Below are 20114 nucleotides of genomic sequence, written 5' to 3' on the forward strand. Positions count from 1 at the left end.
CTATATATATATATATATATATATATATATATATATATATATATATATATATATAGAGAGAGAGAGAGAGAGAGAGAGAGAGAGAGAGAGAGAGAGAGACACTCTGCAGCTATGTTTGCGATTTTTTCCCCCTCTCGTTTCAAATCAGATGTTGGGTGCGTATTTAAGATTGCCGTCAATTTATAATTTGAAAAAACAAAGTTAAAAATCAACTTTTCAAACAGAAGACCAGAAATAGGTCCTCATATTCTAATATTTATTTATTATAATTTTGTCGTTATCGCTGTTGTCGAATTAACGTAGACGAGACACGTTTATATACTTTACAAATCTTGCATTCACTAGTCAACTCTTTTTCAACACAAATTCACATTTTACGACAGTCGTTGTTATTAGACTTCTTTCCGGCATCATGGCGGTTGTTGTCTTAGACAACGGCGGTAGCAGCGCTAAAATTGGATATACGACCGATAAGCAACCGAGGTAAAGGTCTTTCAGTCAGCATTTGTTTGCTAAAGTTAAATGTGAACTTTTACCGTCATTGGTTTCAATAAAATCGCTCTATTTAAAAAAAATTACAGGTGGATAATGAGTGCCGGTCGTGAAAATGGCCACGTGTTTTTCGTTAAAAAAAAATAACAATTGTTTATTTTTGAGTTTTCACTTTCGTACGAGAATTAAGTCGATTTTTCAACACCTATTTAACACACTTATTGTATTAATTAATGTAAATTTCCGTGCTTATTAAGATAGTGTCGAGAGATTGATTTTTTTTTTTTTTTTTTAATATGTGGTTTTAAGCAAAAACAACAGTACTGCTTGTCATGGCGAAAATAACAAAAACTACGAAATTCATGGAGTAGAACTGCTATTTGTTTTAGTAAAAAAAAATTTACTTAAAGGTCCGTCTCACGTTTGTATAAAAAAATATAATTTTTTTTTGTAGATTTCGGTGTGCTAAAAACGAATCGGCTAACAGTTTCCGTCGCAGAAAAATAGTTTTCATGATATGAAAAAATTACTTTCCAAAAAATGGGTGATCACTTTTCCGTGTAAATTTAAATTAAAATGAGCACCCACTTTCTGGTCACCTAGTGAGGGGAGTCATTTATGTTTGTTTATTGGCTAAAAGGCTTTTTTGTTTGCTTTTTGTCTGCTTTCATCTTTCAATAAAGGCATGAGGAAATTGAAAGATAAAAAAACATCTGTATACAAATACGTATAATTTCTTATGTTATCGGTGGTAACCATTTCTGTACACGCATATTTTTTAGGCAAACAAAGCAATGTAATTCCTTATGTTATCAGTGGTGACCATTTCTATACACGCAATAATGTGCATATTTTTGTTGTAAACAAGTAGTTCTCCAGATATTAAGCCATCTAATTTTATGTGATCAGTTGGTGGCCATTTCTGTACGCGCATATTTTGACGCGCATGCGCGTACAAAAATGGCCACCACTGATAACATATAGAATTACACGGTTTAATATCTGGAAAACTACTTGTTTTTTTATCCAATTTTAAATTGTTTGCCAAAGATTACTACGCTATGTGAGAACGCAGTTTGATACGCGAGTGCACATGTAACAGTGTAACAGTCTTCGTTTATGCTACCGTGCGCTCGCACGTAGCCTAAACAAAGGCTGTGAAATGACGGAAAATAGTTCCAGGGTTCAAAGGTTAATACCATGTAAACGGTAAATGTGTGACGGAAACAGTTTTCATATTCTTTTAAAGCACACCGAAATCTACAAAAAAATAAAACTTTCTATACAAACGTGAGAGAGACTTTAAAATAATACCAAAAAAACTACATCAGCCATTTCAAGTATTGAAAAGGGAGATAAGTATTCCCTTGTATTCACTATCTTCAAGGTTTTCACATCTAGGGAAATGCAATTTTGCCAAATTTTCCTTAAAGTTAAAACTAGAAATAATTTTCTACTCGATAAATTTTCGTAATTTGTGGATATATTACCATTTTCGACATGAAAATTAAGTACGTTCTGTTGTTTTTACTTAAAACCACATAAAAAAGATAGATCTGTCGACTCTATCTTAACAAGTACCTAAATTTCCCTTTGAAATATTACATTAGTAATATGTTCTTTTGATCTATTTTTATAGAATCACTCCAGTCTCCAAATTGATTTTCCTATGTATTTTTTTTTTTCGTTAAAATAGATTATTAAGGGGTTTCAAGGGTTATGTAATAGCCAAATTATTTATTTGTGACGGTTTTCAATGCCAAAATTGTTCTTTTAGGCACTCGATAAAAAACCACAAGGAGGCTAAAATAGTTCCTTATGGAAGAGAAAGAATCAATGTGCCCCACCTGCTGATTGGTTAGTGGTGACCAGATTGCTTGGATGGGGAGCGGGGACATTGATTCGCAAGAGAAAATAGTTCGCTAATTGTGTGTGACTGCTCGAGCTGAAAAGGCCTTGAAAATGGATATTGAAAAAATCTGTACAAACTCTGCAAAACTAAACGGAAATTCCATGAGAAAAGTTTCTTTCCTAGAACTGTCTGTCTGTGGAACACAATACAGCAGGGCTACTTCCTAACTGCCTATAATATTGTTTTCAAATCTCATGTAAATATGTTTTTAGTTGAACTATCCTCTTAAATAATGAAACCGTACCCAAGTTCTACCATTATTGCTCATCACGGTTTTGTCTCGTAGTCTAACCTACACTTATTAACTAACCCTTATCCTTGAATGAGCCTTTATAAGCAATGACCTCCTTAGTAAATAGATAAAAAAGTTCAACATTTTCAAGGTGATGATCTATCACGGGATTGATTAATGATTCAAAGATTTTTGTGAAGAGTAGGAGGAGATTTATGGGACAATAATTTTGCAAGTCAGTTCTTTTACTAGATTTCTTGAAACTGGTATCACAGCAACAATTTTTCAATTATCAGAGAAGCAAGAATCTCAAGACATTTGTTATAGGGTTTGGAGAAGAGAAGGGCAAGCTCAGCAGAGCATTTGTTTATTACTATAGCAGGAACAACATTAAGCCCACATGCTATAAAAGTGAGAATGTGCATGTGAGGATGCTTCTCAACCTATATACTCAATGAACTTTTAATCTACAGACTTGAAATTTGGTAGATAGTTTATTCAGACACGTGGAAAACTTTTTAATTGGTTGTCATCCTGAAAAAAGGGTTGCTAAGGGGTAAAAATTGAAAAATTCACACTTGGGAGTCATTGGATTTTTATCTGGTTTTCAACTGTTTCACCAGTGTGCATGTGCAAACCATTCTCATTATGTTAAGAATAAATAGGTTTGAAAACACTTTTTAAAGATCGTATCAAGCTGGCCTAATGGTTATCATATTTGACTCAGTGTCTTCAGGTTTTGGTTTCAATCTCAGCTTGAGTATTTTTTTTTTTACTTACAAGAAGTGAACTGTTTAAAAAAAAAACATAATATTAGCATGCATATGTCTCAGTTTCTTTCCATTTTTTTTTTTTACTTCATTTTTTTAAAGAATCTAACGTTACGTTTAATACCGGGCAATGCCGGGTACCTCTTCTAGTATACTGTATTTCCTGTTGCAGTTACACCTTTAATGGTTTGGGCATGTGGCTTTATCATTATTTTCATGGCAGGTGCTCGACTAAGCTCCAATCTATGGTCCCCCCCTCACCAAACTTTCACAAGAAACACCCGTCTAGCAGAAAACACTATCAATAATTACCCCCACTCTTTATTGGTGCCTAAACCTAAACATAGATTCCATGAACAAAGCTTCTTTCTTAGAACTGCACACCTATGGAATTGCCTTCCGTTTTCTTGCTTTCCAGCTGACTACAATATGGTTGTCTTCAAGTCTAACGTAAACAAGTTTTTGATGAGCTGTTCCATATAGGTTTACAAATTTATCAAATTTCCATTACTACCGATTACTATATTGTCCGATTGACTACTGTATACTCTTTAACCCTTATCCTCGAGTGGCCTTTGGGCCTTGATAAGTGGTGATGCCTATGTAAAAAAAAAAAAAAAAAAAAAAAAAAGTGGACAGCTGGGAATCAGAACAGCAACCTAAGGAGTACTTGGCTAAACTCTTACATCCACGGGTGGTCAGCCTTTGACAGTGAAATCGCAATTGGTTAGTCATCTCTTGCAAACTTGTTTCAGGGTATAGTGCAGGCAGGAGAAAAAGCCGACTCTACTTAACAAGTGTGAACACCATTGTAACCAATTACTAAGTAATGATGTTTTTTTTTCCCCCACTCTTCAGGATTATTCCAAACTGTGTATCAAAAGCCAAAAATGTACGTACTCGGATATTCGTTGGTGACCAGATTGATGACTGCAAAGACCTTTCCGGACTTTATTACCTCCTTCCATTCCAAAAGGTGAGATATCTTGTTTTTCTCTTTTCTAGAACCGGTAATATTTACTTTTCTTTCTCACAAAGAAGCATTTTTTCTTTTTTTTTTTTGTATTAAAGTTTTCTAATTTTTGTAAATTAAACTTGTGAAATTATGTTTTCAAAGATGAGAACAAGTTTCTCTATTTAAAACTTTTGCTAACCATGTAACCCATATCGATTCAGACTTCACAGCAACCATCAACAAGATCAGACATGTACCTACTTTGTCTCTCTCCAAGGGGCTGACCCCTCAGGTTAATACCAAGAACAAAATAAAGAGAATAAAACATTAAGTCTTTTATGAAATAAGTTGATTATCAAAAAAGTCTCAGAAAAAAGGGGAAAAAAATGGTTTTAATCATTTAATAAAAAGTTTGATTTTCTAAATTTTTTAATTAATTACTTAAATCATTTTTTAAATGCAGTCTTCACAGAAATATTTTTTGTTTGAATTTATTTTTGTTTTATGAAATGAAGGAAATCTATTTAAAAAAAAATAATTGGTTTTTCTCCAAAATTCACTCTATATTAAAAACAAAAATAAAGAAAAATCTGTATGATGTACATACGTGTAACAAAATATAACTTAAGTAGTTTTATTTTTATAAAGAAAATCAGTTTTAAGTGATGGATAGGAATTCGTAAGTATTACAATATAAATCTCAAAAATTTTGAATTATTGTTGAGTTATCTCCCTTGTTTCTTGATTTTTTTTTTTTTTTTCAAAAAGATAGGCACGACAAACACTCATCCGATACTCATAATATTTAATTTTCCTTAAAAATAAAACTACTTGATCAATTTATGTGATTTTTAGAATATGAGATTTTTGTTTCATCACAGGGACATACATCATACAGATTTTTCTTTATTTTTGTTTTTTTGATATAGGTGGAATTCTGGACGAGAACCAATTAATTTCATTTCTTTACATTTTGATATATTTAGAAAGGTTCTACTCCACTTTGAAAAGCAGAATGGAAGAAGGGCCTCTCTTTTGTGATGTTTGTAGCAAAAGAAACAACGTAAGTGTCACTGGGGCGCCTTTGAGTTTTTCTATGGACGATCAGTGAGAGGCACAGCACGTCTAGGTTTGGTAACAGTAATTTGCCATCTCTGTATCATGTCATGTTCTGACACAATGATAAATAAAGTACTTTTTAGGGGAGCTAGAGCTTCCTATATTTAAAAGCCTTATACCCGACCTGTCTTGTCTTTTTGGGGAGACACATAAAGTTGAAAAAAGTGTTATAGAAAACATGGCACCACCTATGCAAATTGACTGCCAGGCAGAGCCATCTAACTTCAAACACTCTAAATGACCAATGAGTAAAGAGGAGATAATTCAATTGACAAATATTAACTGTTAATGCATCTAAATTAACATTTAAACTCTAAAAAAATGTAACCATTATTGAAACTTATTTAAATGTTCTGTTTACATATTTATTTGTGTAACACAAATAAACAATGATTATATACATATAAGATACCTAGCAATAATAAATATTAAAATGGACTTAACATTTACTGCAGTTTCATGGTAAATCTGATCCTCATGAGTGTATTTCTATTCAAGACATTTGTATACATTTGAACATGAATTAAAACTATCATTCAGATACATATAGTTATGCAATTATATATATATATATATATATATATATATATATATATATATTATTGAGCTTGACATTATCCGGATAAGTCTCCTTTGTGAAATTGAACTTTCTCTTTTCCTTTTAAATTAAGCTATATATATATATATATATAAACAACCCTCTCTAAACTAACTAAAAGAGTCTGGGAAAACAGGCACCTTACCACCTCCACCAAGATGACTGTCTACAGAGCGTGCATCCTCAGTGTTCTACTGTATGTGAGTGAATCCTGGACTACATACTCAACACAAGAGAGGAAACTCCAGGTCTTCCATATGAGGTGTATACGTAGGATACTTGGTATCACATGGCAGGACAGAGTGAGTAATACTGATGTTCTGCAGAGAGCGGGCATCCCATCCATTTACTCCCTACTGCGTGAGCGACGTCTTCGCTGGCTGGGCCATGTGCGCAGGATGGATGATGGGCGCATCCCTAAAGACTTTCTCTATGGCGAGCTTGCCTCAGGCTCAAGAAAGAGGAGGCGACCCCATCTTCGCTACAGGGATGTCTGCAAGCGTGACATGAAGGCTCTCTCGGTGGACAGGAATACATGGGAAGCCTCTGCAGCTGACAGAACTGTCTGGAGGAAAATGATACGCCAAGGGATTATCATTAGCGAGTGGACCCTCCATGTTGAAAACGCTGCAAAGAGAGCTAGGAAAAGAGCGAGTGTACAGGCGGAACAGCCGGACGAAGCGGCAAATTGCATAACAACCTTCGTATGTCAAGGCTGTGGCAGACTATGCAAATCAAGAATTGGTTTCTACAGTCACACAAAAGGATGCATACAGGCAACATCTTAATACGGCGCTGATCCATAGTCGTTTCGACTGACGGATGCCACACACATATAAACTAGCAGGGATGCCCAGTGTTGCCCGGGTGTTTGTTGGGGTAAGGGTAAAAAGTGTTAATAGGCAGGCAAGCTCGAACCCGTGACGCGAAGGTGGAAAAGAAGAAAGTGAAAGAAAAGCTCAGATCTTATTGCTATGCTACGAGGTGAGAGGAAGTGAAAAGCGTTCAAATTTAACAATTAAAAAGTTGACTTGCATAAGTGAGTTTACGCAGGCGCAGAAATGAACATTGACTGAAGGCCAGTTCAGCTTTCTGCCGTTTCATTTATTTGTTTCCCCACGATGTTGGGGAAACCACGCTCCCCTGATAAAGAGGGAACTCGCAAATGAATAACAATTGTCTGATATGAAGGGTTTTCCCAACATTGATCAAACCTAATTGCTTTCAAAACGTTCCTGGCAGGAAAGCCAAACGGCCTACTTTGCTCTGATTATTTTCGCTTTTATACGAAAAACACATGAAAGGACGGAATAGAGGGAATTTTATAAAAATCGATCAAAACAAATGTAGAGATGATGTCCATTTGTAAATCGTAGATATTATAATCTAAGGAGTATATTAAAAGTTCTAAAACATAGTAACATGGTCGAGACCCCCCCTCCCCTTCCCAAAGCATTTCGCGAATATACAAAAACATGCTCACTACTTTTGCCTTTTATATATATAGGTGTATCACAAAAGTAAGTACACGCCTCACATTTCTGCAGATATTTAAGTATATCTCTTTATGGGACAACACTGACAAAATGACACTTCGACAGAATGAAAAGTAGTCTGTGTGCAGCTTATATATAACAGAGTTAATTTATTTTCCCCTCAAAATAACGCAAAATATAACTATTAAAAACTAACACCACACAAGTAGAAAGGCCCGGCATATAAAATCAACAATAGGTTCTTTGATATGACAGAGGCACATTCGAAATGAATGTTTCTGTTTAGAGCACAATTGAACGATGATACTTAACTTTTGCATATTAAACTTTAATTCAAGCCATTATATATGAAAAAATAATTTTCTAAAATAAACAGATTCTTTACATGGCAATGGAGACTACAATGTATTGTGGACTAAGTCACTGCAAGGAGGCATGTGAAGCTTCCTTCCTGTGCACTGTTATGGATCCCCAACTAGAATTGATTTGATTGATGACAAAAGTATTGGACGTGTGAAACATTGATCTTCATTCAATCTTGAGCAACACTGGGTCTCCCTGCTAGTAATAATAATAATTAATCAGAAAATATTCTAGATTTCATCCAAGTACACTTTATTATGAGACAATTGTTTCTACTCATTCTGAAAATATGTATTTTCATATACAAAATATTAAAAACACTTATAAAAAGGCTTCATCAGTGTACATTTGCCACAATTGTGCTAAAGAAAAGATCAAAATGTTACTATATCTATATAATTGAAATATCTCCTTTTTCTTTTCTTTTTTTCATTCTACCAAAGTCCAAATATATATATATATATATACACATATATATATATATATATATATATATATATATATATATATAGTCATCCACATACAGTATTGTTTCACAGGTCATCGGTGCAGCTAGACAGGCAACTACTTCAAGCCAGGATTGAAACCCGACCGCCTGTACAACAGTCAAAACTCTTAACCATTGCGCTAATCGGCAGCTGCTATGCGAGTTGTGAATTAACGATGTTTTGACATCGTCCGAAATACCTAAGCTCGATTTGTTTACACAAAGAGCATCACTTTATACGCTAATGGTAATTCGTATATTACTTCTCAATATGCTCAACTCAAGATAAGGAGCATTATAGTCATCCACATACAGAACTGTTTCACGGTTTCACAGCTCATCAGTGTGGCTAGACAGGCAACTACCTAAAGCCAGGATTGAAACCTGACCGCCTGTATGACAGTCAAAGCTCCTAACCATTACACTAATATATATATATATATATATATATATATATATGTGTGTGTGTGTGTGTGTGTATATAATGTTAAAAGCCCACGTATGCTTCTAGGATAGTGATTTAAAGGTTATGAGGGTTTTTTGAAGCATGAAAAACGATGTTGCTTTTTGTATTTAATATTTTTATTATTTTTTATATTTCAAGTGGACCTCCGCTCTTGGTCACAAAAAATTATCGAAAAGAAAAAGAAAGTCGTTGAAAAAACTGGAAAATTGTAGTGTGGACAGCGTTTATTCCTAGCAATCATGTTTGAAAAAGTTCACGTGGATTATTTTAGCCGTTTGTGGAAGAAGATTGTATTTTTTATTTTTTTTTATTTTTTAAAATGTTGCAATATAATAGCGTTTAATTGAAACGGCAAAAATGAGATGTAATTGATTTCAATATGTATATTGGAATTGAAATTGTTACATGGTAACAATAATGTAATTAATAGTTATGATATTGATGATAGTACTGTAAAGTATTAATAACAAAAGGTGATAGTTTTAAATAATAATAATAATAATAATGAAACTCCCGAAGAGGGCAGAGTTAAAGACAATGTCAGCTTTTTAATGTGGAGTAAATTCCGTCCTCCCCTCTATAGAGATGGCACGCAGGATAGGGACGAAAATAAATAAGTAAATAAATAAATAATAATAATAATAAAATTAATATAAGTAATTAAATGAGAATAAAAATAGTCACGGTCCTAAAAGAAAATTGTCTCAGTCCCGAAGGAATTCTCATACATAGTCCAAGGATAATATCAGAGCAAGTACTTAAATGTATGTGCTCTTCGCTCGAAAGTCACTCTGATAATAATGACAATAATAATAATAATAGTAATAAAGTATAAATAATAATATTTATATTTAAACCATAGACCAATCGTAGCTGTTACATAAAAAATATGTGCATAAGTGTACAGATATATATGCATACACAATTAACACCCATATATACGCATACCTACCAATACATAGTCACATGCAACAACCATACATATATATGCATTCCCCATACATACAAATTATATATAAATAATTATATGCATAAACATATATCCACGCATGCACATACACACATACATGCATACATACCCATACACATGCATATGCATACACAGGAAAGTACAGATACAGGCATGCATATCTACACCCATATGCGTACATACATGCATGCATATATATCCATATGCACACATGTACACACATACCATATATACATACAATCGCATACACATAAATATATACATGTATATACATATACATACATATAAAATATATATTATATATAAATACACATATACATACACATACAAATATATAAGCATAAATCAAAATACAAGAGCATGTAAAGCAGTACAAAGATGTGCACATCAACATAATTATACATTACATCGACAGAAATGTACATATATACATACACACATAAATATATCATAGAAACATACACATAAATTATACACACACACACATATATATATATATATATAAATTATGATATATATATATATATATATATATATATATATATATATATATATATAAATTATAAATAATAAAAAAAAGTTAATGTATTTATACATGCTTAATATTAAGGTCTACACCTAAAACTGTGTGTGCATATTCATACCAGCAAATACATACATGCACACAAATGTACATACATATACACATACATATATATATACACATATTTAGACATTCGTACATAAACAAACATGTACACACATATACAACCATATACACACACATATATATACATATATATAACCATACATATACATACGTAAATATAAATGATAGTTGAAACAAATCAAGCAGGTAACTAGCCTCGTAGATATTACGTACATATATACATACCCACACACACACATGCATACACATACATATACATACATACATATATTCATACACACACACATATATACAACCACACATATACGTACTTATACATCCATATACATATATATATATTACGACATATCCACATAACCTACATATACATATATAAACAAGATACAAATATATATATATACAGATATATGCATACATATCCCCACACAAACACATACATGCATATATATGTGCACATGCACATACTTATATTATCAAACACAAATATCATTTACTATTTAAAGACATATATAAAATAAAGTGAGTGAAAGTAGAGATATGAAGCTAACGATGTAAACATATATACATACGCATACACATACATACACATATATATATATATATATATATATATATATATATATATATATATATATATATAATATATAATATATATATATACATACATACATACATATATACTAGCGGGGGTACCCGGCGTTGCCCGAGTGTTTGTTTCCGGGACGGGGGGGAGTTTTAAAAATGTTATGGTAGGTAAGTAGGAAGGATCAAACCTGAAGTCATGAGTAAAAGTAGGAAAATAAAGTGTGAAAAAAAAAAAAAAACATCTGCAACGTTAACAGTTCGGCCACCAAGAAAAGTCCATTCCAGTTGTTTAGGAAAAAAAACAAAAAAACGACAACGGTAGGTCGGCGCGAACGTGAAAATATAATGTGAATTGTCCAGCACGCTAACCACTACGCCACAGAGCATTGCAGCTTAGTTTAATGATTTTAAATAACTTCACATGGAAGAACTACGAAGCCAAACCGGTGTTCTCTTCTCAACTGTTCCTTGTGAACGATCCCCAAACGGTGTTAAGTGGTGGCAGGGGGAGGAGGAATTTATTAGAGAGAAAATATTTTACCACTTCCATTGATCTTAACCGATTTTGGCCGTGACTTCTCAGCAGAAAAAGTATAGAAATCTTAGATTATCGAGGAATTTGAGAAATAATAAGCCTATAACACACATTAGATATTGTTCTGCCGTTTGTGCATATTATATTTGCATGAAATATCTTGATTTTTAATCCTATTAATGTCAAAATCAGACGGGGAAAAATGAGTTCATTTTATTTATATATATATATAGGAAAATGGTGCAGATAAAAGGTTAGGTATAACGCAAATAATAGTTGTAATAATGATGATTATGATAATCATAATAATAATAAGAAGAAGAAGAAGAAGAAGAAGAAAAATAAAAATAATAATGATAAATAATGTAATGATAAGAATAACAAGAAAATAATATGTGTGTTAGCTATAAAACGAAAAGATGGAATATACATAGGTTCATAAGAGTAGTAGTTGATGGGCAAAAATCAGAAGCTCACAGTATAAATGCTGGAGTCCCTCAGGGGTCGATCCTGAGCCCAACTCTTTTCCTGATCTACATTAATGATCTTCCAAATCACATCCTTACATCATTCGTAGACATTTTTGCTGATGACACTACCATCTATGGTAGCACATCTAAGACAGTAAACGACCAAGTTCTCTCCGATTCTCTCTCCTCTGATCTTGATCACGTTGTACAATGGGGAAAGGAGTGGCTGGTTACTTTTAATGCATCTAAAACCAAGCTTCTATCTTTACATCATCAACGTTCTGATCCCCATCTGGCATCAATTGAAATGAATGGCTCTCATCTTGGGGAGGCCTCAAGTTTTGACAGGCTTCTGGGCTTGACCTTTACTCCTGATCTTAAATGGAATACGTACATCAAATCTGTTGCCAAGGCCGCTGGAAAAATGGTGGGATCCTTCTATCGATCCAGTAGATATCTTACTGCTGATGCAATTCTCTATCTATATAAGAGCCAGATACGTCCAAGGATGGAATACTGTTGCCACATATGGGCAGGAGCTGCTAGAAAAGACTTGTCCTGCCTTGATAGAGTTCAAAATAGACTTCGTGGCTTGGTGGGAGATGTCCTTTTCTCTTCGCTGCAACCTCTGTCTCACAGAAGAGATGTTGCGAGTTTGTCTCTGCTTTATCGTTATTTTCATGGAAAGTGTTCAACTGAGCTTCAATCTATGGTCCCCCCTCGCCAAACTTTCACAAGAAACACTAGACTAGCTGAAAACATTATCAATAATTTTCCCCACTCTTTATCTGTACCTAAACCTAAACATAGATTCCATGATCAAAGTTTCTTCCTTAGAACTGCACGCCTGTGGAATTGTCTTCCGTTTTCCTGCTTTCCAGCTTTCTATAATATGGTTGTCTTCAAGTCCAACGTGAACAAGTTTCTGATGAGCCGTTCCACTTAGGTTAACAAATTTACCGAACTTCCATTACTATCGATTACTACATTGTCCTTTTGACTACTCTACACTCTTTAACCCTTATCCTTGAGTGGCCTATCGGCCTTGATAAGTGGTGACGTCTATGTAAAAAAAAAAAAAAAAAAAATATACATATTGAAATCAATATAAAACAAGAACAAGTTAATACATACGTATAAATATATATGTATGTGTAGGTGATTGTGTTACTTAATTATTTTTTTAAGTATTTGTAGAATTTAAGCTGGCCAAGGTCTGTATGAAGACCTGTCTTATGAGTGTTTAGTCGGATGATCCATTATATTTCTTTTTGTTTTCGTATTTTTGTTGATGGGAAATTTGAGTCTATTAAGAAGCATCTAATATTGTCTATAGTGTGTCCAGGTAAATTGAAGTGGTTTGCTAGTGGGGTGGGGGATTTTTGTCTGATTGTCGCTTTATGATTGTTTAGGCGGATTCGAAAATATGTCAGAGTTTCTCCAATATATCCTCCATTGTTGTAAATGGAACAATATATATAATATATGACATTAGAACTGTCACATGTTAGATGCGGTGGTTTTATGTGAGTGTTACTTTCAGGTATGTTGAATAGTAGTGTAGTATTTAGGTGTATGCATATAAGGCATCACGGTTTATTGCATCTATAATTACCATTTTGCTGTGTGTGTTTTTGCGGGTGAGTAAGGCTGAGAGATTGGGTGGTTGTTTGATCGCATTAATTGGTGGAAGGTAAAATATAGACTTAATAGTGGGGTTATTTTTTAGGTTGTTGTAAGTTTTCTTTAGGTGCATTGTAATTTTATGCATGTGTTGACCATGGTTGAAAACCATGGGGATGCGTTTGTTAATGTTTTTTTGTTTGTACTGGAGGAAACGTGATCTGTCAATTTTATTAGTTTTTTTATGGCTTGTTTAATATACTTAATGGGATATTGATTATTGATGAATTTTTGCGTAAGCTTTGTGATATGGTGTATGTAGTCTAGGGGGTCGGAACAGATGCGTTTTATTCATATGCATGAACTGTAAATGATAGATTTTTTTAGGTTTAATGGATGGTTGCTATAGAAATTGAGAATATCTGATTATCAGTGGGTTTAATATAGAGGGATGTAGATAATCTATTGTTATGGGATATGATAGTGACGTCCAAGAATGGGATGGAGTTGTATGAGTATTCCATGGTAAATTTTATATTGTTATGTGAATTATTGATGTATTTGTGGAAATTCTTTAGGTTGGTTAGTCCATGTGGCCATATGAAAAAAATATCATCAATGTATCGGCAATAATGGGATGGTTTGAAGGGGAAGTTTTCAAGGAGTTTGGTTTCTAGCATATGCATAAAAATGTTGACATAGCTAGGGACCATTTTAGTGCCCATGGCTGTTCCTTGTATTTGAAGATAATTTTGATTGTTAAATTTAAAATTGTTATGTGTGAGGATGAAGTATATAAGCTTACAAATGTCTTCTATTTTGTCGTTGGGGAAATTATTGTGAAGGAGGAATGTTCTGCAGGCTTCTACTCACTCGTCATGAGGGATGTTAGTGTATAGAGCTGATACGTCTAAGGTTACTAAAATCATTTCTTGTGAAAGATTGTCGATTTGTCCAATAGTGTTGAGAAAATGTGTGGTGTCCTTAATATAGCTAGGGATGTTGAGTAATAAGGGGGTTAGAATTTTATCTACATATCCAAAGATATATTCTGTTAGGGTGCCAAAACCTGATATTATGAGTCTACCAGGGAGTAAGATGGTAAGGGATTTTGCTAGTTCATAAATATTGTCGGGGTTGAGGGCCAAAGTTTGAGGTGTAGCGGTGGTAGTGTCTGTGTTTGTTATGAGTTTGTGAAGTTTGTGAATAGTGTAAAAGTTAGCTGCTTTAGGATTTGTGGGGATGAGGGAAGTAATGATCTTGGAAAAACAAGGAGTGAGATTTTTGATAAGATTCGTGAGTTCTAGTTTATAGCTGAATGTATGGTCTTCTGGGAGTATTTTGGAGAAATTTGTGTCTTTGAGTTGGGTTTCAGCTTCCTCGATATATTTAACGGTGTCCATGATGGTTATGGCTTCTCCTTTGTCCACTAATTTGATTGTGATATCAAAGTTTAGCTCGTCGTTCTTGAAGAGAAATATTTTGGTTTTTGTAGAGATGTTCTTTATATATTAACAATTGTAGGGTTCTCAATACGAAACCGTGGAGAATATGAGAGTATATTGTCTTAATTCAAAGTAATATTCACCAACTTTTGTTGGATGGAAATCTGTATTGCAATTTCTTCTCGTCTGCAACCACTTTCTCACAGATGTGATGTTGCTAATCTCAGTCTTTTTTGTAAATACTATTATGGCATGTGTTCTTCAGAATTGTCTGAATCTATTCACTCCTTCTTTTGTTCCAGCTCTTTTCACTCATTGGTCTAGTGGTCTCCATCATTAATATCTCATTGTAATAGAGCTTCCTATTCCAGTAACTTCTTTCCAAGAACTGCAGGCTTGTGGAACTCTCTTCCTGCTGGCTGTTTTCCTCTTATGTATAGTGATGATCTTTTCAAGACTGAAATCAATACGCATTTTCTGTCTTTGCACTAATTATTTTTTGTTCTTGTTATCTCCTTACAGCAAGTGGCTTCACACCTTGTTGGGGGGGTGATTTCTATTTAAAAAAAAAAAAAGAAAGAAAGAAACTGTATTTTTTCAAAGTATTTTGTTGTTTATTATCGTTTTTCTTCTTTTTTTTTTTGCAGGGTTATATTGTCAACTGGGAAATTGAAAAACAAGTATGGGACTATTTATTTGGTAAAGATGTCCTCAAGGTAAATGAAGTCATTTTATCAGTAAAACTTTTTAGACATTTTATTCAGTAAAATCTTTGTGATAATTCTAACAAAGAGCATCATATGTTGCATAGTGTCGTAACCATTGTTTTTCTTAACAACTAAAACATGATGGGCCAAGCTAATTGACAATCTCTGGACGACAAAGGAGATAATTCTAAAAGAGTCAAACTTTTGCTTGTTTTCAGAAAACCATTCTTAACATAGAGTAGGTGGAGGGAGGTGAGGGGGGGGGGCTTTGGAGAAACTCAAATTTGCTTAAAAATAAGTTTCTTTATAAAAATAAAACTACTCGATAAATTTATGTGATTTTTTGTATATGATATTTTCTTTCTGCCATAGGTATGTACGTTTATAAAGATTTTTCTTTATTTTTCTTTTTGTTTTATAAGGAGGGGTTGCCTGGACAAGCATCGATGCTCTTTATTTGAAAGCGTGTACAAATCAGAAATCTGCAAAAGGGTCGGGTTCTCCAAATATTCATCTCCACACTTTATCAGCTGCATGTTTCAGCAAATTTTTAAAATTGAGCAAATAGTTTTATTTTTAAATAAGAAAATCAAATTTTATGTCTAAAGTACAAGCGACAATCTCATGACACCATCTGGAAAACAGTCGGAAAGAATAAGGGAGATAATTCCAAATTGAGATTTTAGAAAGCAAAGATGAGGGGGGGGGGATATAAGAAAAACTGAAATCGAGAAAAAAGACCTAGCTTTGAATAGACACTGAGTAAATAAAATAAGAACTTTTTACCATTTTTATCCAAGAGGTATTTCATAATGTCTGCATGAATGTCCAAACGATAAAAACCTGGCACCCAATCAGCTACATAGCTTTTTTGCCCCATATTGGTGCCTATATGAAAAGTTTGAAAATCTGATAAAATCAAATAGAAGGCTTTATTTGTCAGGTCAAAAAACTTGCCTGAGTGAATTTTCAGGATCACATCATGTTCCAAACTGAAAACATTTAAAAAATTATAATTATTAAAATGTTGTTTGATTTTTTTTTTTTTTTTACACAGTGATCACCACTTATCAAGGCCCGGAAGCCACTCAGGGACAAGGGTTATTGCATGTACGTTACGTTAGTGAGGAGATTTGCTGAAATGTTTACTTAAGGGGGCGGTTCATTAGGAATTTGTTAACATTGGACTTGAAGACATCCAAGTTATAGTCCGGTGGGAAGCAGGCAGACGGAACAGAGTTCCACAGGCATGCAGTTCTAAGAAAGAAGCTTTGTTCATGGAATCCGCGTTTTGATTTAGGCACAGATATAGAGTGGGGGAAATTTTTCACAGTGGATTCAGCTAGACGGGTGTTTTTCGTGAAAGATTGGCGAGGGGGGACCAGAGATTGGAGTTCAGACGAGCATCTGCCATGGAAATAACGATAAAACAAGGACAGGCTCGCAACGTCTCTTCTGTGGGAGAGAGGTTGCAGGGTAGAGAAAAGGGCATCCCCCACTAAGCCACGAAGTCTATTTTGTACTCTGTCAAGGCAGGATAGACTGTTTTTAGCAGCTCCTGCCCAGATATGGCAACAGTATTCCATCCTTGGACGTACTTGGCTTTTATATAGATAGAGAATTGCATCAGTAGTGAGATATCTTCTGGAGCGGTAGAAGGATCCCACCATCTTTCCAGCGACCTTGGCAACAGACTTGATGTACGTGTTCCATTTCAGATCAGGAGTAAAGGTCAAACCCAGAAGCTTGTCAAAACACGGGGCCTCACCCAGACGAGAGCCATCCATCACAATTGATGCCAGATGGGGATCAGAGCGGTGATGATGTAAGGATAGGAGTTTAAAACATTCTCAATTGGAAACCACTTAGAGTTACATGCTCAGATTTTCAGAATTTCTTATAACAATCCCTAAATGATTTGACATGGAATTACTCATACATCTCTTCAATGCAACTAAACTAGCCTTCAACCATCTAGTGGATAGTTAGCAGTTATATATATATATACTAGCAAAAGTACCCGTCGTTGACTGGGTTCAAAAACAGCCTACAGAAAATGGACTCTGATTTATGAAAGTATGATAGGGTTGTGGGAAGGGTTGTAAATTTGGGTTTAATTTGGGGGGTATCAAAACCAAAGCAAAATATGATGAAAGTAAAAATAAAATAGATAAACCCCATAATTTATTATACCATACCTGTTCACACTGAAACACTTATCACAATATTCTGTGGATCTATATTTAAAAACCTTGTTAAACTTTGTGACATATTTCATTCTATGGAAGTCAGGTGCAAACAAACACCCCATAATTTTTTTATACCATATTTCTTCAAACTGAAACATAATTATCAAAGTATACTTACGCAGATAGATATGAAAAGTCTTTATTAAAGTTTGTGACTATCTCCATTATATGGAGGCCAGGCGCGAACGCAGACCCCACAATTTTATTATACCATCCCTATTTAAGTTAAAACATACTTATCAAAGTATTCTTATGTACATAAATCCTAATCTTTCACCCTTCCCTATCTCTTACCTCGATGATTTCAACTTCGTCACACAATCTATTTTTGCTTTGGTCTCTTTCCAGGTGAATTTCAGTGAAACTACCCTTCTCATCACAGAACCACAGTTTAATTTCCTTTCTATTCAAGAAGCCATGGAAGAAATATTCTTTGAAGATTACCAATTCAAAGCCATTTACCGAACAAATGGTAAGCACCAAAAGACATCCCACTCTTCTTTCCCTTCTGTCTCTTTCTCTCTCCTTTGAAATTCATTATTCGAAAATCCAGTTTTGTTTGCATTGACAAAATAACTAAGTCTATGAAATGTCTTGGCCGTTGCATCATTATGTTATTCTTAAACAGATAATTTATCTTAGGTTTTTTGTTTATTATGGCAAAATCAGTGTTCCATACTGTTAATGTTAAACACTGACACTAATATCAATCTACAATTTCTAAAATTCTCTCTTTTTGCCTAAAGAGGGGAATAAGGCTTTAAATTAATTACCATATATTTCGGCGTATAAGGCGACCGTCAGATAAGACAAGCTACAAAATTGGAGCAAATTTTAATAAATTTATCATATATCGGTTGTATAAGACGACTGCTAAATCACGAAACCATGTTTGTTTAGCCTATGCTAGAGATTGCAACACCCGGTATCTAATGAAATATTGGTTTTTAAAGATGATTTTTTAACTTTAAGGGTCGTCTTATATGCCAAAATATATGGTAATTTAAAAAAATTTTCAATTATTATTTTTAATTTTAACTTATTTTGATAAAATAATTTCTTTCTGTTTTTTCCTTTGGTTGGTTTTTCAAAACTTTTCATTCCTTATATTTATTTTAGTTTTTAACCCTTAACGTCGCCGAGATCAGAAGTTTAAAGCCAGAGCCAAGCTACTTAAATTTATCAATTAAAGAAATAAAGAAATAATTTTTCTCACTTAACAGATATTTTGTCATTCATATGCAAAATTAGGAAAACAAATGACTCTGGTTGAAACATTGGTAAAGGTGCAGTATCTTTCCACCCACAAAAAGTCCTTTAAAATTACCACTATTATAGGTTTTCAAAGGTGCAGAAAACGAAAATAACAGTTAAAATCCCACAAAATGAGTAGGTTCCAAAATATGAAGAAATTATTGTTTCAAAAAGTGGGATATCACTTTTTTATATTAATTTAACGTAAAATGAACACCCACTTTATAGACACTTTTTTTGGCGGGGAGCATTTTTTATTTATTTTTTTTTTTTTTAGGGGTGGTATTTATTTGGTAATTGTGGCTTGGTAAATTAACACAAAATCTACCTTAAAAAAACTTGTTTACTATAGGTTTTTGGGTGTGCTGAAAATGACTATCGCATTTAAATTTTCTGCAAAAAAATATTTTTCCGAGTATTAAGCAAAATTATAAATGTGACCTTAAGGGCAAATGTCACATAGCCCACTATATAATTAAGCTCATTAGTTTTCCAACAAGCTTTCATGTGTTAAATTCTGATCAATAGTCACCAAAATTTCAAACTTATAAAATTGCCAAAAAAGGTAGTATATCCATATATGGATATATCTATACTCTTAACCAAATTGAATATTGAAATGCTCATATGTTTGGTTCTATGGGACGAAACTACATGAAAATTTGCAGGCTTTTTGAAGATTATAATACTATTCTATGGTTAAAATTTTATGACAATTGATAAAAAAGAACCTATAT

General features: G+C 33.6%; 1 protein-coding gene across 1 annotated transcript in view; it reads left to right on the top strand.

Moving 5' to 3' along the window:
• Positions 1-207: 207 nt before the first annotated feature.
• LOC145286203 (actin-related protein 6-like) overlaps positions 208-20114 on the top strand; it is a 55514-nt gene continuing 35607 nt past the window's right edge. The window contains exons 1-4 of the mRNA XM_080135001.1: positions 208-483; positions 4265-4382; positions 15815-15883; positions 18472-18595. Coding sequence (XP_079991127.1) covers positions 413-483; positions 4265-4382; positions 15815-15883; positions 18472-18595 — 382 coding nt within the window. The 5' untranslated portion in view covers positions 208-412. The remainder of the gene's footprint in view (positions 484-4264; positions 4383-15814; positions 15884-18471; positions 18596-20114) is intronic.

Source organism: Euprymna scolopes, chromosome 10 (assembly GCF_053919585.1).
Source record: "Euprymna scolopes isolate OS-2025 chromosome 10, ASM5391958v1, whole genome shotgun sequence".
In the NCBI taxonomy this organism is placed as follows: Eukaryota; Metazoa; Mollusca; class Cephalopoda; order Sepiida; family Sepiolidae; genus Euprymna; species Euprymna scolopes.